Source organism: Prionailurus bengalensis, chromosome B1 (genome assembly GCF_016509475.1).
Source record: "Prionailurus bengalensis isolate Pbe53 chromosome B1, Fcat_Pben_1.1_paternal_pri, whole genome shotgun sequence".
NCBI classification, from domain to species: Eukaryota; Metazoa; Chordata; class Mammalia; order Carnivora; family Felidae; genus Prionailurus; species Prionailurus bengalensis.
This window is the reverse complement of record NC_057344.1, coordinates 196,788,742-196,814,462: the sequence shown is the minus strand read 5'-3', so window position 1 is coordinate 196,814,462 and position 25,721 is coordinate 196,788,742. Positions and strand designations below refer to the sequence as shown.

Genomic DNA, 25,721 nt, shown 5'->3' with positions numbered 1-25,721 from the left:
TCAAATTTTTTCCAATACAATATGCGATGAATAATGCCATCAAACACAGTTATGTATGCACAATTCCCAAAGCACTTACTGAATCTCCACTCATTTCTCTCTCTCTTTAGAAAGCCAATCAGAATACAAGGTAATACTTTATATAGACATATAGTACATTATATAGTTATCATATATTACATACATAGGTCTGCTTTATTATTACTAAATTATTTGTAATACAGAGCACAACTGATTACATCAAGTGTGCCATGACTGCCTTTATTGCACCAGAAAATGTTTTCTGTGATGATTTACTTGAAAAAACAACTACTGTTCCTTCAACAAATATCATTGGGAAAACTGGACAGCTATGTGCAAAAGAATGAAACTGAACCACTTTCTTACACCACACACACACACACACACACACACACACCCTCAAAATGGATTAAGGACCTAAATGTGAGACCTGAAACCATAAAATTCCTAGAAGAGACCACAGGCAGGTATTTCTCTGACATCGGCCATAATAACATCTTTCCAGATATGTCTCCTGAGGCAAGGGAAACAAAAGCAAATAAACTGTTGGGACTACATCAAAATAAAAAGCTAACTAAAACCAAAAGATGACATACCGAATGGGAGAGGATATTTACAAATGACATATCCGATAGAGGATTAGCATTCAAAATATACAAAGAACTTAAACAACTAGGGGTGTCTCACTTGCTTAAGCATCTGACTCGATTTCAGCTCAGGTCATGATCTTATGGTTCGTGGGATTGAGCCCTACATTGGGCTCTATGCTAGCAGCAGGGAGGCTGCTTGGGATTCTCTCTCCCTCTTTGTCCCTCTGCCACTCACTGTCTCTTTCTGAAAATAAATAAACTTAAAAAAAAAAAAAGAACTTTTACAACTCAACAGCCAAAACCCAAATAATCCAATTAAACAATGGGCAGAGGATATGAACAGACATTCCTCCAAAGAAGATATCCAGATGACTAACAGATATATGAAAAGATGCTCAACATCACTTGTGATCAGGGAAATGCAAATCAAAACCACATGAGATATCGCACATAGCTAAAATATAAAACACAGGAAACAATTGTTGGTGAGGATGTGGAGAAAAAGGAACCCCTGTGCACTGCTGGTGGGAATGCAAACTGGTGTAGCCACTGTGAAAGACAGTATGGAGGTTCCTTGAAACATTAAAAATAGAACTACCCTATGATCCAATAGTCATACTACTGGATATTTACCCAAAGAATATAAAAACACTAATTTGAAGAGATATATGTACCTCTATGTTTACTGCAGCATTATTTATAATAACCAAATTACGGAAGCAGCCTAAATGCCCACTGATAGATGAATATGGATAAAGAACATGTGGTGTGTGTGTGTGTGTGTGTGTGTATGTGTGTATACACACATACATAAATAATTCAGCCATTAAGAAGAATGAAACCTTCCCATTTGCAACAACATGGGTGGGTCTATACAGATGGCTTAATGAAATAAGCCAAAGAAAGAAAATTCCGTGATTTTACTCATATGTGGAACTTAAGAAACAAAACAAACAAACAAACAAACAAGAGACAAGCCAAAAAAATAGACTCCTCACTATAGAGAACAAACAGAGGGTTACTAGAGGAGAGGTAGATGGGGGAGGGGGTGGTGAAATAGGTAAAGGGGATTAAGCGTACACGTACCCTGATGGGGACTGAGTAACATATGGGCACTAATGGATGAACTGCTATACTGTACCCCTGACAGTTATACAACACTACACATTACACTAGAAGAGAGGAGAGGAGAGGGGAGGGGAGGGATCAACATCAGAATCTTTGATCATATAGAAACTGATAGATTATAATACGAAGTACTTCTTAAAAACACAGTTACAAATTTTAGTAAGTACCCAGTAGCTTCTTGTATAGTTCATTTGTACCTCATCATCTGCCAAAAGTTATTTAAAATTTATAGTTCCATATTACACATTTATTAAATTTGAGAAATCCATAGAAAAGCATTAGTTCAAAAAGAGGTAAAAGAACCAAGCTTCTGTAATTAAACCTACATACTCATTAAAAAAAAAAAAAAGTACATTTGAGTGTTAAATATGTTTCTAAAAGTCATATGTAATACTGTATCACCCTTCCTTTGGCTTCCATTATATTTTTAGAAGTACTGGAACAGAAAAAAAGAGGAAGGGCACCATTTACTTTTAGAAGTATTCTTCCTTAATTTGCAAAGTATGTGCATTTGATTCTCCTAATACCAAAAAAAAAAGTTATTTAAATAATCTGATTCATCACCACAATAAACCACATTTTTATATACTAAATATTCAAAGGTAATTTGTAAATTTAATTCCCACTAATTTTCATGTTTCTAAAAGAGCTCTAATTTTGGTTTTCTCATTAGTAAGTAAAATAACAAAATTTTAAAAGTTCTAGATTCTCCTACTTTGAGATTTACTTCCAACATATTAAACATAATGGTTCTGTTTGGGGCTTAACTGTGTCACCCCCATCCCCATGAATTCATATGTTCAAGTTCTAATTCTCTTGTTCCTCAGAATGTGACTCTGTTCGGAGATAGAGCCTGTAAAGTAAGAAGGTAAAATCAAGGTCCTACGGATGGACCCTACTCCACTCTGACTGGTGTCCTTACAGGAGACTAAGATACAGAGGTGCACAGAGGCAAGAACGTGTGAAGACGAAGGGAGATGACTGCCAGCCAGCTGCAAGCCAAGGAGACAGGTCTCAAAAGGAAACCTTGATTCTGGACTTGTAGTCTCCAGAACTGTGAAGAAGTAAGTTTCTGTTGCTTAAACCACCCAGTCCGATGTACTTCATTATGGCAACCCTGCCAAATTAACCCAGGCTCTAATATTTTTCAGTTATTTAGATTTTCTTAGCATGGAAACAAAAACAAAATAAAGAAATAGAACTCCTATTTCAAGAAACTAAAATGAGTTCTTTGGAGATATAAGTGTGTAAAAGGGCTCTGGACATCCTTCCCAAGAAGCTGAATTGTTTTGGGTGCAGCAGGGCTTTAGAAATAGTAAATTCCACATCCCTAAAGCAAAAGTTAACTTTCTACCAGCTTTTCGTGTTATGGTATACGTATACATATGTTTCTTTAGTGTTTTTTTTATTTAACTGCAAAAGAGCCAACATTAAGTTCCATATGGATAGATATCCTTGAATTGGCTCAAAACAGCTGTAACAAAATGGAAAGGAGTGAAGGTCTTCAAGAGGAAAACAGCTGAGTTCAACTCTCAACTCCACCTCCTACTAGCTATCTAACAACAACCAATCTACCGTCTCTGAGATTGCTTCCTCAGTCATAAAGGGATATCACTTCGCATGAATGCCTGGCACATAACAAATGTTCTATAAAAGGGAACACCATACCATCACTATATTTAAACAACTCAGCATTAGTCCAAAAGGAACAGTAAGCTACCCACCTAAGCACTGTGTGTGTGTGTGTGTGTGTGTGTGTGTGTGTATGGCAGCAAAATGCCAAAACCTATAATGTAATTTTTACTATAATTTAAATAATAAAGCCCAAATAAAATCAAATTGACACATAGCTTATACTGCTTTGAAAAATAGTAAATACCTGGCATAGACTCTATTAAATGAATCAAATAATTAAGGATTCAAGACTCTGTCAAATTCTCCCTAACTACACTTTATCTTAAAATGTTAACATTTTGCCTGAATTTCAGTCCTTCCATTTATATATCCAAACCCTACTACTTTTGCAAAGACTCAGTGTGAGTTACACATTCCTCTTAATCCTTAGGTGGCAATTTTTCCCTCCCACTGATACGACAGTACCAAATTATATGTTGTCTTTCCTTTGTACTTTTTATGTTAATCTCACTTCCACAACAAGACCTGAAATTTCCTGAAAGTAGGATCCATGATATATTTGCCTAGAAAGCAGCCATGTGCTCACAGAAAGAACTTACTACTTTATGGACTGTTGTAATGAAGTTTGCTGCTGCCTTTCTATGTTGCTTAACTTAAAGGTATTTCAAATTAGGGAGAAAGCAAAACATATGTAGAAGCACACACAGACTTGAAAGCATCCTAAAGAATCACCTAATTTAGCCTAATTACCTAATTACTTCTTTAAAAGTAATTATCAGATCAAATACAGACCACATTTTTTTCATTTTTTATTTTTTTCATTGTCAGCAATATATCTCTTTTACAGTCTACAGCAGTTAATCTCTACCCTTCCCTGAATGATAATGAGAATATATTTTCACAGTAGCAACTGGTGACATTTCAATAAATCAATGTGCTGCAGTGATACCTAAATAAAAGCTTATTTCACTATAATGATGCTTCCAGGCTTCCCTCAAGTCAGGTGGTTACTTGCAGTTAATGATCTGTGACATACCACACAAGTAGTCCTAAAAAGACTTATTATCCACTGCGTGTGCAACAATATTTGCTTTATGGATGGCTAAATGAATGAAGACATTCAATGTAACTGTAAAAGTAAAATCAAAAGAAAACGTACAAGTAACATGTTTTCTTTAAGTAAAAGGGCTGTGACCGTTTTCCATTAATACTTAACCTTTTGCTGGAGCAGTGCAACCACATATAATGCTCAAATCCATAAAGCCCAAGAGCTGTTCTGGGTTAATGCTAATTAACTGCCCCCAATCAAAAGAGCAGTAACTTTCCAAAAATGTGAGATCATCAGCCTCTATTGTTGACACCAAAGTCATATCACAAAGCTTAATGAACAATAAAAGAGACAAATATGCTTTATATATAAGAATCTTTTAATCGAATTTCTATAAACCTGTACAATCCAAACATGTCAAGAAAAGAATTATGCTGCACACAAATTTGCTAATCTCAAACAATACTCCATCCTTCATGGCTGCCAGACTTTGCAAGCATTCACATGTTTACCATTTATAATTTTATTTCATTCACTAGACTCGGCTTTTGTCCACCATATGTCCACTGTGGATTAACTATTCCCTTAGGTACAATTAAGGCCTTTCCATTTGTTGTAAGAAGAGCTAAGTATGAAGGACACGGCCAGAAATAACATTTATACCTCCACCAAAAACAGAAGCACATTGAAACTCAAACGATGGTTTATGCAGCATCTTTTTTTTTATTAGACATATGTCTACATAGCAAAATAAACTTGAGATAAAATTCATGGCAACTATACACCAGCTTTCACCATTGAGATTAGATATCAAAATCATATCACCTCCACCAAGTTTAAATAATTTTTCAGAAAAATGTATTTCTAAAATAGAAGCTAAATGAAGACTGGCTTCCAAATATTAATTATAACTGAAATTTTAATCACTATGTATTTCAGAGACATTTCACATGATTTTTAATGGTCTTGACTTTCAAATCCTTAAAGTAAAAAATTATATGTACTTAGCAATACTTCCATTATCCATAATTAGAAGACAGAATTTGAGGACACAGTGGGAGACACAATAATGACAACTAACACACATAGCACCTGTTACATACAGGCATTGGTTCTGGGAGCTTTATATAAATAAGTCTTGCAACAACCTCCCTGTAAATTATTCCCACTTAACAGATGAGAAAATCGAGCTACAAAGAAGTGAGTACCTTACCATGGTCAACAATTAATAAGTGAGCCCATATCTGAACTTAAGTGGTCTTACTTAGAAGTCTGTGCCCTTAACCACTGTATGGACAATATTAAAGTGCCAGAACGCACTATAAAGTAAATATCTATAAGGGAAAATACAATTTCTCATCTTTTTTAAACTAAAATTTTGTGTGAAAATTAAGAGATTAATTAAAGTTAGGAGTTTGGTTTTCAAAAGAACTACATGTGTAACGTAGCAGGTGTCTTGCCTGGTCTGATGTGATAGTGACTCATAAGCATGAAATGAGTCTGTCATTATTAAACTCCTCTTCTGATTCAAAAACCTGGGCTCAGCATTACACAAAAGCTAGAAGAACAGTATTATTTTCACTGTATCATCTCAAAAAGTCCATAGTTCCGTTTTTCACTGAGGTAGAGAATGAATACTTTTCAAGTCATTCATAACAAGTATCTACTGAGCACTTCGGGTGTTCGGGGACTAAGCTAGATAGATGCTAAAGAGACAGCCGTGAAGAAAGCAGTCTCTGCTTTCATGGAGCTTCAATTACAGAACACCTGGATAACTGCAAAGGGGTAGGGGGGGAAATGTGTATTCGAAAAAAAGGTGACTTTTTCAGAAGAATCTCAGAGTTTAAAAAGCAAGAAATAGCTAATAATTATTAAAATCAAGCAAGAAACTACCTAGCATTCTGTCCTACTCCTATTCTATTTGTTCGTGTCTCTCAACCCTCTAAGATGAGTTTAAGATTTGGGAAAGTCCTCACAAACCCCTCATGTTCTACTTTTTCACTAAATCAGAATCAGTGCAATAGACTGAAGATTAAGGAGTGGAGCTGACTCATTCAAAATTATATCTAAAAATAGAATCAGTGCTAAAACAACAAAAGAAGACGTAAGACGCGCTTAATCATCAAGTGTTTGCACACATACCTCCATGTCTGTCTCTGTCTCTCTCCTCCCATAAACACAAAACATGCTGTCATCTCTCCCAACCTTTAAAAACAACACCAAAGAGTTCGGACCCACATTCCCTCCAGCTGCTGCCCCATGTGTCAATTCCCTTGTAGACTGGCATTACATATACATGTTGCTTCTATTCATCATCTACAATTCATTGTCTTCCTTTCTCTCCCCAACTCACTATACTCAGCTCTCACCCCCACCACTCCAATGAATCCATTTGCCAAGGTGATCACCAATCACCTCAGCCTGCTTAATCTAATAACCATTCTTAGAGCTCACCTGTTGATCACTCCCTTCTTAAAACACCTTCACATGTGGCTTCCAGGATACTTCACTCTCAGACTTTCCTCGTACCTCCACTAGCCACATGCCAATTCCTTTGCTGATCTATTTCCCCAAGCTTTAAAACATGGCTGTAACCCAAGGATTAATCTCTGTAATTCTTCCCTTTTTATACTCACTCCTATGTAAAGTTCATCCAGTCTCAAGGATTTAAATATCATCAATATGCTGTTGACTCCCAGACTTTTATCTCTAGACCTTCTCTTGCCTCTGAACTCTGGACTCATATATCCAACTACCTATTAAGTAGCTCCACAGAGATGCTTAATAGAAGTACCTCACACTTAACATGTCCAAAAGGAAACTTGAGATCCTCACCCAAATCTGTTCTTCCTGCACTCAATTTCTGACGTCAGTAACCTGAACTTCAGCATTCCAAACGCCTAGGCCAAAACTCTTGGCATTATCTTGCCTCCTCTCCTCTACTCCACAGCCAACCTATGAGAAAATCCATCACCTGTCCCTTCAAAATATATCCAGAAACCAACTCATTTTCTCCACCACTTGCACTGCTGTAACCCTAGTCTATGCCACCATTACTTCTCACCTGAAATATGTCCAGTCTCCTATCTGTTTACTTTGTTTCCATTCTTACCCACTGTAGTAAATTCTCAAAACAAGAACTGCAGTGATCCTTTCAAGTTAAATCACTTCACTCTGCTGCAATCCCTCAGTGGGTTTCCATCTCACACACAGTAAAAGTTGAAGCCCTGACAATGGCCTACAAAGCTGTTCCTGATTTGTCCTCTTCCTAGATCCTTCCCTCTTTATATCTAGTTTCATGTCCTACACTATTCTTTTGCTGACTATTCCCTACTAATTGCTACCTACACACACACACACACACACACACACACACACACACACACACACACCTCTTTATAGCTCCTAGGGAGAAAAAACAAAATCAAAAACAAAATACTACCTCAGGGCTCTGTTCCTACTCTTCCTCCTACTTGGAAAAATCTTTTTTTTTTTTTTTAAGTTTATTTATTTATTTATTTTTTGAGAGAGAGAGAGAGAGAATGAGAGAGAGAGAGAGAGAGAACGTGAGCAGGGGAGGAGCAGAGAAAGAGGGAGACACAGAATCTGAAGCAAGCTCCAGGCTCCAAGTTTTCAGCACAGAGCCTGACGCGGGGCTCGAACTCAAGAGCCATGAGATCATTACCTGAGCCAAAGTCGGACACCCAACCGAATGAGCCACGCAGGAGCCGTGGAAACTCTTCATCCAAATATCTACATGGCACTGTCTCTTCCTTTATCTCTTTGTTCAAATGTCATCTTCTCAAACTTTCCTTGCTACCATATTTAAAATTTTAACACCCTCTTCCAAGTCTTCCTTTTTCTCCCTTTCCTGCTTTGTCTATGCAAAACTTACCATCATTTAACATATTATATATTTTCTGATTCACTTATTTACTATCTTCTTCTACTGGAACCAGGCTAGATGAGGGCAAAAAAAGTTTGTCTCTTCATTTCTGTATCCCTAACACCTAGACAGGTATGGGCTCAATCACTAACTTTTAAATGAAATGAATGAAAGAAGACATAAGAAAGCAAAAAAAAGGAAATACATGCTGAATTGCTCTATTTATACTGCAAAACTACACATTCATGTGAAATTTGAGAAAATGTCATAGAATATAAAAAATAATTAAATCTAACTTCAAGAACAATTTTAAATTAAGAAGAAATGCTATTTTTAGAGCCCCCAAAACACTCCAAAGTTGACCATAGTTCCAGGGTGTGCTTGGCAAGTAGTAAGAAGTCAATAAATCTTAGCTAGATTTATTATTGTTATTATTAGGTATGGGCACTTATCCATGTATCAAGAAAATAGATGCTTAATAATCTAACAAGTGAATAAAATGACCTAAGAAACCATCTCTGCAAAGATAAGAAGACAGTGTTTACAATACACATAAAGTTAAAATTAAACTCTCTTAAAATTATATGGCAGGGGGGTGCCTGGGTGGCTCAGTCGGTTGAGCGTCCAACTTCAGCTCAGGTCATGATCTCACAGTCCGTGAGTTCGAGCCCCGCGTCGGGCTCTGGGCTGATGTCCCTGAGCCTGGAGCCTGCTTCAGATTCTGTGTCTCCCTCTCTCTCTGCCCCTCCCCCGTTCACGCTCTGTCTCTCTCTGTCTCAAAAATAAATAAACGTTTAAAAAAAAAAATTATATGGCAGGGATACCCGGGTGGCTCAGTCGATTAAGCATCCTACTCTTCATTTCGGATCAGGTCATGATCTCATGGTTCATGAGTTCAAGCCCCACATTGGGCTCTGCACTAACAAGTGGGAGGGCCTGCTTGGGATTCTCTCTCTCTCCCTCTCTCTCTTTCTCTGTGCCTCGCTTCTGCTCGCTTGTATGTGAGTGTTCTCTCTCTCAAAATAAATAAACATTAAACAAATTATAAAAAAATATATATGGCAGTAAATATGTTCAATTAAGCAGACTTATTACTGGACATGTTTGGGTCATTGTATTTTAGGAATGGAAGGTGCTTATGATTACCGAGTATAATCCTTCATTTTATACATGAGGATGATCCTAAGTGATTAGGTAAACTGCCCAAGGTGACATAACCAGATAAAATGACAGCCCTAGCACAGAAGCTAAAGTTTTCTGATCCTCCCTATAAATGTTCCTTTAATCTGTATTGGATTTGTTCCTCAATCACTGCAAATAAATTTAAATTAGTAAAGGGACTTAAATTACATTAATGAAAATTTTAAATCTTTTCACAAAATCTGTTTTTATACCAATAAAAGTTTAATTTATACATTTTACTATATATTTTTTAACTTTTAATAGATTAAAATTAAGTTTAATATTTTATGTCTTCTAATTTTTAAAATCAGAGATTCATCATAAAAGAAATATATATATTTTTTAACTTTTAATAGATTAAAATTAAGTTTAATATTTTATGTCTTCTAATTTTTAAAATCAGAGATTCATCATAAAAGAAATAAAAAGTAAAGTGGATGATCCTTTCTTTAGCATTTAATAAACTCTATCATGACAAGAAGATGGACAGAAATCATATAAACCGATTGTTATAACATATACAATGCTTACATAATTGCCCCAAACAAAGCAAAACCACAGAAATCTTAATACTTCTCAGGCTAAGGAAATTACAATACTGTCAAATGGTTTGAAGTAGACTATCTAAAAAAAAGTTACTCTGAAATGACATAGTAACATCACTGCAACAATTGTCAGGTGAAAATGATTTTTGATTAGTATTATGAAAAAGCACTCATCTGACATTTTGTTCCCCAATAATTACCAGTCCTAATACCAGTCTGAATGCAAGCTTATGCATTTGAGGAAACAACTCCACCAATTAAACTGGAAATACTATCAAAATGTTCTGAAAGTTCAGCAGAAGTGTGAAGTATCATGTAAAAGAATAGTTTTAAGAGCATGTATTAGGGGCGCCTGGGTGTCTCAGTTGGTTAAGCATCCAACTCTTGATTTCAGCTTAGGTCATCATCTCACAGTTTGTTAGATGAAGCCCTGTGTCAGGCAACGGGCTGTCAACACAGGGATTCTCTCTCTCCCTCTCTCTGCCCCTTCCCTGCTCACTCTCAGTACACAAAATACTGATGCTGTCACTATCAGAATCAGATGCTATCAGCACCTACTAGCAAATAACCATAGCTCTAGTTAAACAAATGTACATATAAAGAGAGGGGGAAAAAAAAAAGAAGAAGCAATAGAAACAAAAATATAAAGTCCATCTGAAAAAGACACTTGGATCTGATACTTTGGGATTACTATTCCCAGAACAAAAAAGTATTAAAACAAATGGGCAAAGAGGTGGAATGTTTTAATTCACAATGTATAAACAGAATGAATTTTTCAAATCTTCGAGAGTTTTGATTCATGCTTTATAAATTACAAATTCTCTTAAGCAAACTGATAATAAGGACTCACTCGTTCACTTTGTTATAATACTGTAGATGGTAAATTTTACAGAAGTTGATATGAACTCTTCAACTTAGGAATCAGAGTAAATGTCACCTACCTCACAGTTTCCTATTTCTACTCTCCAGATAAAATAAGGATTTTTGAAGACTCAAAAAGTCACAGTATAGGCAAGCACTTTCATGTAAATTCCCATGAAACTTTTCAAGCCGGATGCATAACCATTTCTTCACACTCCTCTATCACTAAAAATAATCTTTAAAAAAATTGTCATAATTTTATTGAGGGTATCAGTTAAATTTTCCAACCTGAAATGTACTTGTCTTACTAATACATTTCCATTGAGTTCAGGGAACACAACTACAGAGTACATTAAAATGTGACCTTTGAACCTCGCAGTGCAACACATCACTTCCTGGGCAGAGATAGTACTCCAAGAACAATCAATCACTGTTAAGAAGAATATACACTCAACATTGTTAATTAGTGTTGATGCACTCTTCTCGATGCCCTCATCTGTCATGAAGATTGTTTAAAAATCTGAGTTATTAGTCTTTATTTGGGAAAGGATCTGGTTAATATCTTTAAGAGCAGAAATCATTCATCTATCCACTCTATCTTGGAGCGTGATAATTCCTACCCCCAATACAAGTTACTGATAACCACCACCCCTCCACTGACTAAGAAACTATAAATCAGGAAGAGGGCAGCTTCTATGCAACCCCTGTTAATTTCTGTTTACAATCTATCCAACCGAGAATGTTAGCTAGTCAGGGGAGAAACTAGCTGATGGATCAGATAGTAGGAAAACATAACAGCTTAAAGATAGAAAATAACAAAATGACAAATTAAAATGCCATGTGCTTATAACAACATGGATTGAATTTAAAATTAATTCCAAAAAAATGAATATTCCTGAATGTTCATTTAATTTCAATGTGAACCTTCCCTGAAACACCGAAAGAAACATGAAAACTGTTACTTCAATGCAGATGGTTTTTGAAATTAAACAAAAAAATTAAAAATAAATAAAAAGTCAAAAGTGTAGGTTTTCTATCATTACATAAAGGTCACTTTAGGAAAAAGCAAAATTCTTAATTCTTTTGTATTTATTTAACCTAAAATCATGATATAAAATCTATGACATTTTATCTTGAACATAATCCAGCATAATATAACTTCAGAATATTTCCTAAGAAACTCTCTGACATTATTAACCAAAGTGGAATTCAGTAGGCCAGCCGGGCCTGAAGGCCATCTAATAGATTCCCTGTATCTACGTATGTATTTTTCCTCATTAAGAAAACCATTTGCCTTTAATAACACATCCCAGCCCATAAACACTTCTAATTCCAACAGAGGCTTCATGAAAAGGCTTTTATTCATTCATTCAGTATTCATTCATTCAGGCACTATTCTAAGCGATGAGGTCCCTATGCTTCATTGAGCTTAGATTTTAGCAGGGAAAGACAGACAGGAAACAAACAAGAAACATCAGGTGGCACTGAGGTGACATAGAGAAGTGAAACAGAATGTCCTGAGACAAAGGGACTACATGGCTCGTTTACACTGAGTGGTCAAGAAAAGCAGCTCTGAGGAGATGACACCTAAGATGTGATCCAAATGATAAAATGGAGCCAATCAAGTAAAGACCAGAAGAGAAAAGTATTTCAAGCAGAAGAAACCCTATGATACAAATTAACTTGGAATGTTAAAGTAGAGGAAAAAATACAAGTGTGTCTTAGCACAGAGTGGGCAAGGGAACACACAGACGAAGTCTAAGAGGCAGGTAGGAGCCAGATCACCTAGTGTCTGGTAAACCTGGATGAAGAGTTTAGGTTTCATTTTAGGTGTGATGAGAAAGCACTAGAAGAGGCATACCATGATTTGCCATTAGAGAACTGGATAGTACGAGAGCAAAGCTAGAAGCAGGAGGGACAGTTAGGAAGCTACTGCAGTATTCGTGTGAGAGGTGATGGTGCAGTGTTAGGCCATGGCCAGGTGCACCTGTAATAAGCCCATAAAGCGGACATGAATGGAAAACCCCCAGGTTCTGCAGTGTATAGGCTCTGGTCAAGTGGGAGACCAAGACTTTCAAAACCAGGAAACCAGGTATCAGACCTGGTAAAGACAGCTCTGTGAATTGCAGAAATTGCCTTTAGATGGTAATACAATTGTTTCCAGGTGCCTATCAGTCATCTCCCCCCACATCGGGCTACAGACACGATCAAACTTCAACAGAGAACTTCTGTAAACTACACAGAATAAACAGTTGACTTACCCTCTTTCCCATTTTGGAAAAGACCTAGCAGGAATTTATATTTACCTTGCTAGGAAAAAGTAGGGCCTTCCATGAAGATTTGGACATAATTGTATTTATTAATCCCAACAACCAAACAGAGCAAAAGAAAGGCAGTCAAGTTTTTAGAAAACTTGAAGTCAGCTAAAAAAAAAAAAAAAAAAAATGGAAAAAAAAACCAACCTCAAAAAACTAAGAGTAAGGTTAATAGGCCCTTTCACTACTTAAAAGCACTCTAGCTCAAACTTTGTGCAAATTAACAATGACTAACTGAATACACATAAATGGCACTCAAGAGTGTTTGCTGAACTGAACCGCCCTACCCATCTTATGGTACAAGAAGTATCAATCTAAAAAAAAAAAAAAAAGGAGGGAGGGCGCCTGGGTGGCTCAATCGGTTAAGCATCAGACTCTTAATTTTGGCTCAGGTCATGATCTCACAGTTCGTGAGTTCAAGTTCCACGTCGGGCTCTGCACTTTCAGTACAGAGTGCTGGGGATTCTCTCTCTGCCCCCACCCTGTTTGCCTCTCTTTCTTAAAATACATAAACTTAAAAAAAAATTTTTTTAAGAAATAAATGAGGCATAAAATAGTGACAAAGGAATTCTCTAGGAACCATTTCCTCCAGGCCACTTTTGTAAGATGTCTGTTTCAGCTGTACTAATTTGTAATTTGTGATCACTCAAATTGAAGCTATAGTTAGTGTTTTTTAAAGGCTATTATGATTAATAATAATAATGATGATAATAGTTACTGAGCATTTACAGTATACAGACCTCATGCTAAGCACTTTCCATGTAAATCTCACTTAATCTTTAACCTTATCAGACAGAAACTACTATCTTTACCTGTAGATGAGGAAACTGAGGTATAAAGATATAAAGTAACCTATCTGATGTCACACTGCTGTTAAGTGAAAAAACCCGGCCTTGTAAAAGCAGTCTCTAAATTCAAAGTCCTATGATCTTAACCATGACTCAATACTTCATTTAAAGTCTTCTATACTACAAAAAAAATCACTAACTAGTGTCTTACAGCCTTTCAGAATATGGAAAAAATAAACTTGTTTTAAGTATTATACACTGAAATAGTTTAGTCGTTACTAATTCTATTTCATTAAAGCAAGTCTCTTCCTCTACTGGCTACTTCATTAACCTACTCTAGTTACTGTTTATATTTAAACATAATAAAACACAATTTTTAGTAAAAATAAACCTGTAATTCATCCTTACCTAAGAGTATCCTCAATCTTCAGTCCAAATTTCAGTTTGCTGTATTTTCATAAAAACACAAACAATTTTAGGGGCACCTGGGTGGCTCAGTCGGTTAATCGTCCGACTTCAGCTCAGGTCATGATCTCAGGGTTCATGAGTTTGAGCCTCACATCGAGCCCTGCGCTGACAGCTCAGAGCCTGGAGCCTGCTTCAGATTCTGTGTTTCTCTCTGTCTGTCTGTCTCTCTCAAAAATAAACAAACGTAAAAAGGAAGGAAGGAAGGAAGGAAGGAAGGAAGGAAGGAAGGAAGGAAGGAAGGAAGGGTCTCCTAAAATGAAAAGCTGCACTCAGAAATAGAAGGTAAGGTCACCAAAACTTATGATTTCTAAAGGGGAATTTCAATGAATTGAAAAGCATCAGATTCACTCAATTAGAATTATTTACGGAACAGAAAAGTAAAATTCACCTAAAACTTAAAAAAAAAACTGTACCCAAGGCATCCATTTCATGATATGTAATACTATTTTTCTAGACACTATTATAAAATTTGTATTTTTAACTCTTCAGAGAAATGATGTCCACACCTGTTTTGTAATGGTTTTAAAGTAAGGCTTGGATTTATTAAATGTTCATCTAAGTGTGCAAAACCACATAATGAAGAAATCTTGGTTTAGTCCTTCAGGAAGTACTATTTCCTAAATAATTACAGACCAAAAAAACGCACTATACTTTTAAAGACCTTTGGAGAAGATAATTCTCTTGGTAGTATACTTGGGTATTGGTTTAACAACGCTTGTAGTCAGGAAACTCTTCCTGACCTAAATCCTCCATGGTATAATTTAAATTCATTTTCTCTTTTTGTGACCTCAAATAGTTGTAGAAGATTAGGTCATATTATAATATTTTATATATTTAAAAACCCTTATTAAGGTCTCCTTTTCCAGGTAAATGCACTGCAGGACTATGAACCAACAGTCCTGTACAAAATTCAGCCTTATTAATTTTATATGCTGTATATAATAGCCCAGCTGACAGATCTCAAAAATTATCCACCCTTTTCACCACGCACGACAACTCCCCCAATACACTCTTTCTCAAAAAACAAAACAACACAAGAAATTATCTGTACTTTAGAACTAATCTCAAAATTTAGAGAGACGTTTGCGAGAAGCAGGAGCAAGGAACCACACACCCAAAACTCCACCCGACGCTGCTCTCTTCCCTACAATGGGCGATCATTTAATGAAATCTCTCTCTCCAAATCTCTGGGGCAGAGCTGAAGCTGCAGTGCAATATCATAAAATCTGCAGCTGTGTTGCTGTTCTTAATAGTCCGTGCTGCTTCCTTAGACCACAGGAAGCCAAAACACACACTGTCAGAACAGAACTTACCTTAACGGGAATCGGCCAAAGCAGCAGGGCAGTGAGATCAAGCATCAGAACTGTCACTGAAAAGATCGTATACATCCATGCAAACTTTCTCTTCAAGCAATTTACTTACTCCAGGAAAGCTGTATCTTTTATGTTTCTACACATCAAAATTTGTTTAGACTAAATAAATTTGTAAAGACTAAAGGATAGGCAGATAAACAACGATACAGAAAGAAGCATTAATGACTTACTTTTATTGCCCACCAAGGCAACCAGCGGCTGAGTCTCTGACTCCTCGCTCACTTTCTTCACCACAGAATACCAATCTTCTAAATTCTCAAAGCTTTGATAATTTGTAATATCATATACCAACAGGATTCCCTGTCACAAAAGAGTTACAGAACTTTTTGTAAGATACCTGGCATAGACGTGGTGAGCCACCACAAATACGAAAAAATCCTATCATGGGTGAAAAGGCTGCAAAGGTCTACAATCCCGCCTGTTACTTTCATGAGGTCAAACATGTAAACCTTCCAGTAAATAACCATCTGCTGCTGCTCTTTCTAAATATTTTCAAAAATGAGATTCCATGACATCCCTTGATAGTCAATTTTAGTGTTTAACACAATTTTCTTTAAATGAAGTAAGTCGATTTCCTCTTTTGGTCCTCTGTGCATTTGGAGAACAACACTGGGGTATCCTCCTTGTAATAACCCTTCATGTACTTGAAGATAGTTAAGTGACTCCTTTACCATCTCCTTTCCAGAATAAACAAACTCAATTCCTTAAACTTGCCTCAAAGGACCTATTTTCTATCCCTTTAATCATAGTTGTTGGGTTCTTCCCAGGACACACTACATACAGTTTTTTGACATCCTCTTTAAAATGAGCAATGTAAAACTGGACATGATACTGTAATAAGAGCCTGAACAAAGCCAAATATAACAGAGGGATTGCTTCCTGCCTCTTATATATCATATTCCTTTTAATATATCCCATTATTTTGTGTGGGAAGGAGAAGTATGTACACACACAAAAATAACAGTGCCACATTCTTGATTCTCATCCAGTTCGTGGTCAAACACTTAATACAAAGCTCTGCATATAGTCTAAGTCTGGACCCTAATAGCATTTACGTCTCCTCCTTCTTAGGATATAATCACAAACTTTTACTACATTTTTGTACCTACTATCCATCTAGACATATATTTAGATCTTTTCATCAGTCCTTACAATAATCATCTAATGCTGCTCTTATTCTCATTTTACTAATAAGGAGAAGCTACAATAACGAAGGTCAACCATACTTAGGTCACATACCACTACCACTAGGGTAGGTGAGGAAGCCAGATCTGAATCAAGGGCTGTGTGAATATAAAGTCTACTCATGCATTCTATAAGCATTTGTCTGCCAACTATATGCCAAGCATTGTGCTGGGTCCTAAGGATATAAATTCCAAACCTCAAGAAACTCAGTCTTGCAGCCAGGCACATGAACAGACAAGTATAGAACACAAAAGTAATGACCAGTGATATGCTGGTAAATATTAATAAACTGGCTAGCGCCGTGGTGGGGGTCGGGAAGGGTAGAGTGTTATTTGTCTCATTTGCCTATTTCTGTGGTATAAATACTCCCCTATGGCCATTTTCAAGCTATCAATGTCACTTCACTCAACAAAGCTGGGTAGGACATCGCCATATTGCATCTGAACCATACAGGTACATTAGACATCAATAATTTCAAGAACATACTTAAGAAAATATCTGGTAAAATGATTAGTAAGTGATGAATTTTGAGCATATATCTTCGTTTTTAATATAATTGATGAGTTTATGTATTTTTAATCATGAATGTATTTAACGACTGGCTCACAAAAATTCCCGAAAATTTAACAACTGCCTTTCTCAAGCCAGAGAATAGCATACTACTATTATAACCTTCTAGGACCATGTTCTTTTATTAAATTACACTGGCCCCTAAGTCACTTAGCTCCTCTGGGTCTCAGGTTGTTTGCCTCTAAAATTAGATCACTGAAAGTAAATGGTCTCTAACATCCCTTCCAGTTTAAATATTCTATAATTTTTATGCAAAATCACTTGTCTGATTCATTTTGGTAGCTTAGACACTTCTTTCTGTCTTCCTAAATGCTTTGAAATAATGCCCAGCAATAGAATTATTTGAAATAATCAGCACAAGCCCACTTTTCTTATTAAGAATAACGCCCCAGAACTGGCCTCTGAAGAAAACTAATCTTCAGTACTCATTTTGGCAGCACGTATAGAGAGGAAGAGAGGAAGAAAGGAAGCTAATCTTCAAACGACTGACTCCACCTTCAGTTGACTCGAATGATACCACATATTGTGTTGAAGGAGCTCTGCCCTGAAAGTCAGATCGCCGCTGGACTGCAGTCTTGGCCTGGCCCTACCATCCACTGATCTTGAGCAATGCTTCTGTAATCTACCTTGATGATAGCTGCCATGTCTAAGCGATTATGGGAAGTAACAAAAAGATTTATTTAAAAACTAACATACTACACAACTACTGGGAATTTTTACTATTCTGTGTAAGAATCACTTTTTCAAGGCAACCCTGTGATAGTTTTTATAACTCATAGATTGAGCTGCTGACCCACGATGACTCTTAAACCTTAAGATGTTTGGAACCCTTCTAAATCAATATGTGAAAATCTTCATCTCAACATGGGCCAGTACGTGCATATGATGCAAATAAAACATGGCCACAATCCCTTAATGACCAGTACTAGACCAGAGCTTAGAATGAAAACTAAACACTAAGCTTAGAATAGGTATCTATTATATACCAGAAGTCAGTGAACTATGGTCCCCAAGTCAAACTCAGTTCAAAGCCCATATTTGTGAATAAGCTTTTATTGAAATATAGTCATACTTACCTGGTTAAGTATTATCAAGGGCTGCTTCTGTACTACAACTGGAGAGTTGAGTGGCTACAACAGAGCCAGTACGGCCTGTGACACCTAAAATATTTCCTGTCTGGCTCTCTAAGGAAAAGCTGGCCAATTCCAGGGCTAAACCAGTGTGTGTCAGTATTTTTCAGAGATCAATAAGTATGAATCTTCCAGAAGTCATGAGAAAGGCAAAAGGTTAAATGCCTTTCATTAATCTAGCTATCCACAAACCAAACGTCATATACCCCATTCTCAGTACCACTTAATGTAAAAACTATGATTCCATCTTTGCTCCTAATATGGCAATTTTTCATCAGTTCTAACCTATACCAATGTGGTCAAAATCCAAAAAGGGAAATGGGAAAACCAAAAAGACATTAAAACACAAAAAAAGTTCTAGAACTGTCAGCTTCAATTCTGACACGTAAAGACCCAAGAAGTCATCATGTCTGTCTTTACAGTAAGAAAAAATCTAACAAACAAACAAAATCAATGACTCTTCTGGACAAAACAGAGAGCTGAGTTTGCAGGGTAAATCGCCACCCTGAAATCTGGGGAGACAGGTGAATCCAAAGAGTCACAGCCCAAATATGCTAACCTGGCGCAGAAGCCACCACAGCCAGGAAACGGTGGGAACATTTAAATGGTAATTTTGAGGGGCGCCTGGGTGGCGCAGTCGGTTAAGCGTCTGACTTCAGCCAGGTCACGATCTCGCGGTCCGCGAGTTCGAGCCCCGCGTCAGGCTCTGGGCTGATGGCTCAGAGCCTGGAGCCTGTTTCCGATTCTGTGTCTCCCTGTCTCTCTGCCCCTCCCCCATTCATGCTGTGTCTCTCTCTGTCCCAAAAATAAATAAACGTTGAAAAAAAAATTTTTTTAAAAATGGTAATTTTGATAAACTGGTGGAGGCTGCCTGTGTTCCACTGTGAGAATGAACAACTACCAGGCGACACAGTCTGTGGGGGTACCCCCACACTTTCATGGATTTTACCTCCAGAAACCCTACCACATCCTCTCGGTAGAATCAAGAAAGATCCCCACATGGCTCTGACATGGGGAGGGAGAAATTACCACTGTAAATATGCCCAGAGTATTAGCCATAAAAAAGGCATACTGTCCAGGAATAAAGCTTAGTGAGTGTCTTATATCACATGGGGGTAGGACAAGTTCCCATCTCTAGCTCCTTCTAGCCATCCTGTGTCTCCTAAGTGGGAAGAGCTAATAAATACCTGTGAAGGTCACAGCCCAGGGACACAGGCCCACCATAAGGCTATGACTTAGTCATAAGAGCACAGAATGAGAGAATTCCCTCCCCCTCCCTACACTTCACCACGACACCAACTGGGCTCCAGCATAATAGTAGTACACTACATTTGAAAGAGCTGCAAAACATAAACTTCAACTGAGGAAGAGTGCTTTGAGATGTCTAAAAAGACAGGGGAGAAAAAAAACAAGGACACTAGAGGAATTTGACGTCTCTGGAACCTAGAGCCTCAGCAAACATTAAACGCAGACCAACTCCTGCCCAATTAACATAAAGCTCCACACTAAAGGCCTATTTACCTGAGTTCTTATCTAGCCTTCAACAGAAAACTAGAAGGCACATTAAAAGGCACTTTGAAGAGAAAAAGTAAGCCTTAGAATACGAGTAAGACTCAAATATGATACAGATTTTGGAATGATCAGATGATGACTTTAAAACAACAATGATAAATATTTTAAAGGTTCTAGTACAAAAGGTAGACAACACGCAAGAACAGGTAGATAAGGTACACAAAGAGATGGAAACACTAAAGGATAACAAAAAGAAAATGCTAGCTATCAAAAACACTGTAACAGAAATGAAGAATGCCACTGATGGGTCTCATCAGTAGACTAGACACAGCCTAGGAAAGAATCCATGAGCCTGAAGATAAGCTAATAGAAATTTCCAAAACTGAAATGCAAAGAGAAAAAAGAATGAATAAAACAGAACATTAAAAAACTATGTGACAATTCTGATTTGTATATCATACGTATAACTAGAACACCAGAAGAGAAAAGAGAACAGAGCTTAAGAAATAGTTGAAGTAATAATGGCCAAGAAATTGCCAAAATCAATTAAAGACACCACACCATTGATGTAGAAATCTCAGAAAACACCAAGTAGGATAAATACCCAAAAAATCTACATGTAGGCACAGCATACATCCAAACTGTGTAAAACAAAACACAAAGAGAAAATCTTGAAAGAAGTCTAGGGGTTGGGAAGGGGTGGTGAGAGGGAATATGTTATCTACTGAGGAACAAGGATAAGAACTACAGTGAATTTCTTATCAGAAACCATATAAGAAAAGAATGGAGTGAAATATTTAAAGTGTTGAAAGAAAGGAAAAGACCAATCTAGAATTCTATATGTAAAATTATCCTTTATAAGTGGGGGAGAAATAGACTTTCTCAGATAAACAAAACCTGAGAGAAGTCAGAGCTAACAGGACTGCCCCAAAGAAAATGTTAAAAAAGGCCCCTGAGGGGGTGCCTGGGTGGCTCAGTCGGTTGAGCATCTGACTTGGGCTCGGGTCATGATCTCATGGTTCATGAGTTCAAGCCCCGCGTCAGGTTGTGTACTGACAGCTCGGAGCCTGGAGCCTGCTTCAGATTCTGTGTCTCCCTCTCTCTCTGCCCCTTCCCTGCTCATGCTCTGTCTCTATCTCTCAAAAATAAATAAACATTAAAAAAAAATTTTTTTTAAACAAAAAAAAAAGAGGCCCTTGAGGGAGAAAGAAATGATATGATATGGGTCAGAAACTCATTTCTACATTAAGAAAAGGAGAATTTCAGAAAAGGAATAAGTAAAGACAAAACAAAAGCATTTATTTTCTTATTTTTAACTAATCTAAAATGCAACAGTTTAAAGTAACAATACTAACGATGTATTGAGTGATTATAACATATGGGTGAGTGAAATGAATGACAGCAATGTCACAGGGACAAGAGGGATGAATGGAGAATATGCGTTCACGAAGTATCTGAGCTACATGAAAAACAATACACTGTCAGATGAAGGTGGACTTAAACTAGTTAAAAATGTATACTGGAAACGCTAGAGCAATTGCTAAAAAAAATTGTTCAAGTATAACTAATAGGCTAAGAGAGAAGGTAAAATGCTCAAATAAAACAGTAAGAGAAAGAGAAAAGGAAAAAGGCAAACATAAATAAAAAACAAATATGATAGAAATGAACCAAAATGCATCAATTATCACTTTAAATGTGAATGATCCAAATATATCAATTAAAGGACAGATCATCAGAATAGATGAAAAACCAAGATTCAACTATACGATGACTACAGGAAATTCTCTTTATATATAAAGACACAAATTAAAAGTAAAGGAATAGAGAAATACCATGCTAACACTAATGAAAACAAAACTGGCGTACTCGTATTCATTTCAGACAAAGCAGACTTCAGAATAAGGAAAGGTATTAGGTACAGAAATTGGCACAATGATAAAGGAGTTAATTCTCCAAGAAGACATAACAACCCTTTATGTATACCCACCTAACAACAGACTATCAAAATATGTAATGGCAAACTGATAGAACTGTAAATCTGCAGATCCACTAGCATTGTTGGAGACTTCAATGCCCCTTTTTCATTGACTTTTACATTAAGCAAGGAGAAAATCAATTAACTCACAATTAACTCACACGAAATATGCACCAAGACAGATGACATTCTGGGCCACAGAACATACATTAACAAATTTATAAGACTGGAAATCATACCAAGCCTGGGAGTCAGGCTGCTTGTATGAGTATTGGTAGTTTGTGTCTTTCAAAGGACTGGTCTATTTCATCTACATGAGCAAATTTTTGGCCATAGGGTTATTTATGTTACTCCCTCATTTTTCTTTTAATGCCTATGGGATTAGTAGTGATGGTCCCTCATTAATTTGTGTTTCTCCTCTCTCTCTCTCTCTCTCTCTCTCTCTCTCTCTCTGTCTTTTTTTTTTTTTTTTTTTTTTTTTTTTTTTTTTTTTTTTTTTGTTAACCTGGCTAGAGGTTTCCCAGCTTTTGGTTTCATTGATTTTCTCCATTATTTTCTTTTTTTTAAATTTCACTGAGCTCTCCTCTAGTTTTTATTATTTTTTGGTTCTGCTTTCATTAAGCTTAAATTGCTTTTCTTTCTCAGTTTCTCAAAGTAGAAGCTTAGATTACTGATGATTCTTCTCTTCTAATATATATATTCACTGCTATTCATTTTCCTCTAAGCACTGTTTTTGCTATCTCCCACAATTTTTATTAATTTAAGATATTTTAAAACTTCTCTGGAGACTTCTGTGTTATTGAAAAACATGTTTTTAAATCATCATAGATTTTGAGTTTTTCCAGCTATCTTTCAATTACTGATTTCCAGTTTAATTCCTTTGTAGTCTACCCCAGAGCCAGACCTCTAAGTACTCACCTCTTCAGGAGCCTAGAACACAAGCACCCCCAATGCCTAAGTATCTCCCCACATCCATCAATCCAGACCTCTTCTGACTGCTTCCAGAAAACTATCAGAATCCTCTCAGCCACAAGAAGGTGTAACTCCCTCAGAAATGCAACACATCTTGGCAACAGGGGAAACCCATGAAGAATCTACCAGGAACTGCTGGAAGCCATTTTCTTGGCAAGCCGGTGGCCATCGAAATCCATCATCACGTCTCCTGTCCCTGATGGGCTTTTATCACCCTCCTATCTACCATTCATCTTTTTCCATCTCTTCCCCACAATGCCCCATGCTTGCTCTTCCCATCTTACCCTCCAACTGCTCCTCTTCGTTTTTGACAGGACTTTTGGAAATCAGATTTCAAGTTTAATACATTCTTCTATAGTTTCAAATTCTTCAACAAAAATTCCCTATATTTTCTATGCCTTCACTTCACTTTTTCCACCTACAATTCCCCAGAAGATACTATCACCCTTCTCTTCATAAACCTCAACACTTTTGGTAAATATTACATAAAGTCTCTTCACACAGCACTCTGTTTTCATCTCTCTACTGATCATCATATCTGATGAACACGACGAGTCATTAACCAGGCCGAAACCATTCTCCAAGGAACACTGAAGTCTTCAAGGAAACGTGAGCACTGGTGGCAACATTTAAGTCCTGTAGGTGACTCCATAGATTTAGTTCTAAAATTCAACCCACACAGTACGTACACCATTTAACCTTCCCAAAAGTGAAAGGGTCCCAAATCCCACAAAGCAGGTATTTTTTTCTCCCTGATTTATATGACAAATAATCTACAGTAGCCTTTTATACGCAGAAATGGATTAGATCATACAGATTATACCACAGTCCTAACAACACATACTTTGCTGTGTAAGAAGGAACACTAATCCAAGAAAGGTGTATAATCAGTTCTAAGCTGGCAAATAGCCAACTAAAAATGCATAGTAAAAGACAGCAGAGGGTCTCAGAGAGTCCATCTTTGAGATGCGCTCTCTCCCCAGCTGCCATCCAGGCAACCAAATCCTTTTGTAGCTGGTTAACAGGCAAGCTCATCTGTGGGGGGCACTGGCACACAATAGTAGTTATGTTCTGCCTTACAAGTGACTACACTTCATTGAGTTTATGCTCAGTAGGGCAGTGTTTGCAAACCACTTAGATTCCAGGACGGAAAGAGCTACAAAAATGAAACACCCAGTCCTTCTCTGAGGTTTGTTATTAGCCTCTGTTAGCCACAGGTTACAGGGCACTAAACACTATGTACTGTGTGTTTGCTCGTAACCACTATGAAAAATAGCCTATAACATCTTTCTGAAGACTCCTAGAAAATTTTAAGTTAATTTAAAATCTGGGAATTTAACTGGGAAATACTTCAATTCTTAGAACTAGTTCTTGTCAAAATACCTCATTAATTCTTTCTTGGGTGTCAATCCAATTTTGTTTCAACCAACACTGTTCAACAGACGATTGCTGAAGTTTAATGCTACTAGGGGAAAAATGTGAACGGGGTGAAATAATCAGTTCCATTTGAATCTAAGTTCATTCCCAGCCTACAAGTAAACCTCTTTCTGATGTTAAGAAATGTTTTCAGAAAAATTGATTCAAGGGGCGCCTGGGTGGCTTAGTTGGTTGAGCGTCCAACTTCAGCTCAGGTCATGGTCTCACGGTTAGTGAGTTCGAGCCCTGAGTCGGCTCTGTGCTGACAGCTCAGAGCCTGGAGCTTATCGGATTCGGTGTCTCCCTCTCTGTCTGCCCCTCCCCCGCTCATACTCGGTGTCTCTCTCTGTCTCTCTCTCTCTCTCTCTCTCTCTCTCTCTCTCTCTCTCAAAAAATAAATAAACATTGAGGCGCCTGGGTGGCTCAGTCGGTTAAGCGTCTGACGTCAGCTCAAGTCATGATCTCACGGACCGTGAGTTCGAGCCCCGTGTCAGGCTCTGTGCTGACAGCTCAGAGCCTGGAGCCCATTTCAGATTCTGTGTCTCCCTCTCTCTCTGCCCCTCCCCTGTTCATGCTCTGTCTCTCTCTGTCTCAAAAATAAATAAATGTTAAATAAATAAATAAATAAATAAATAAACATTAAAAGAAATTAAAAAAAAAAAAGAAAAATAGATTCATTAGCTTAATAGCCCAGGTATGTATAAGATGAGGCTTTCCATACACCATACAGAAGTTAGAGAACCTAAAAGAAAATCCTAAATACACAGTAAACTGATGTCCTTCCTCAAAACAGCCAATCAAAACATCATTTCTGAAAGATTTCTATCCTGTAGCATGTATACCAAAATACAAAGTATTCATAACCAACATAAGCATCTACAAGAACTCTGGAAAAAGTACAGATTCATTCTGAACAATAATTATATGACTACACGATATAAAGTGATTGAGTATATTAAAATACTATTTAGAATGCTTCTGAAAGGAATATTTTTAAAAAGTAACATTCCTCCAATTTATAGTAGTGAATTGTAGTCTGAGCTTCTCTGGCCTAGATAAAATATTTACATATATTGGGGCACCTAGGTGGCCCAGTCAGTTGAGCATCCAACTTCGGCTCA

General features: G+C 37.1%; 1 protein-coding gene across 6 annotated transcripts in view; it reads right to left on the bottom strand.

Moving 5' to 3' along the window:
* RAB28 (RAB28, member RAS oncogene family) overlaps positions 1–25,721 on the bottom strand; it is an 87,789-nt gene that overhangs the window by 49,280 nt on the left and 12,788 nt on the right. For all 6 annotated transcript variants that reach the window (XM_043572961.1, XM_043572956.1, XM_043572959.1 and 3 more), the window contains exon 4: positions 16,011–16,140. In XM_043572961.1, coding sequence (XP_043428896.1) covers positions 16,011–16,140 — 130 coding nt within the window. The remainder of the gene's footprint in view (positions 1–16,010; positions 16,141–25,721) is intronic.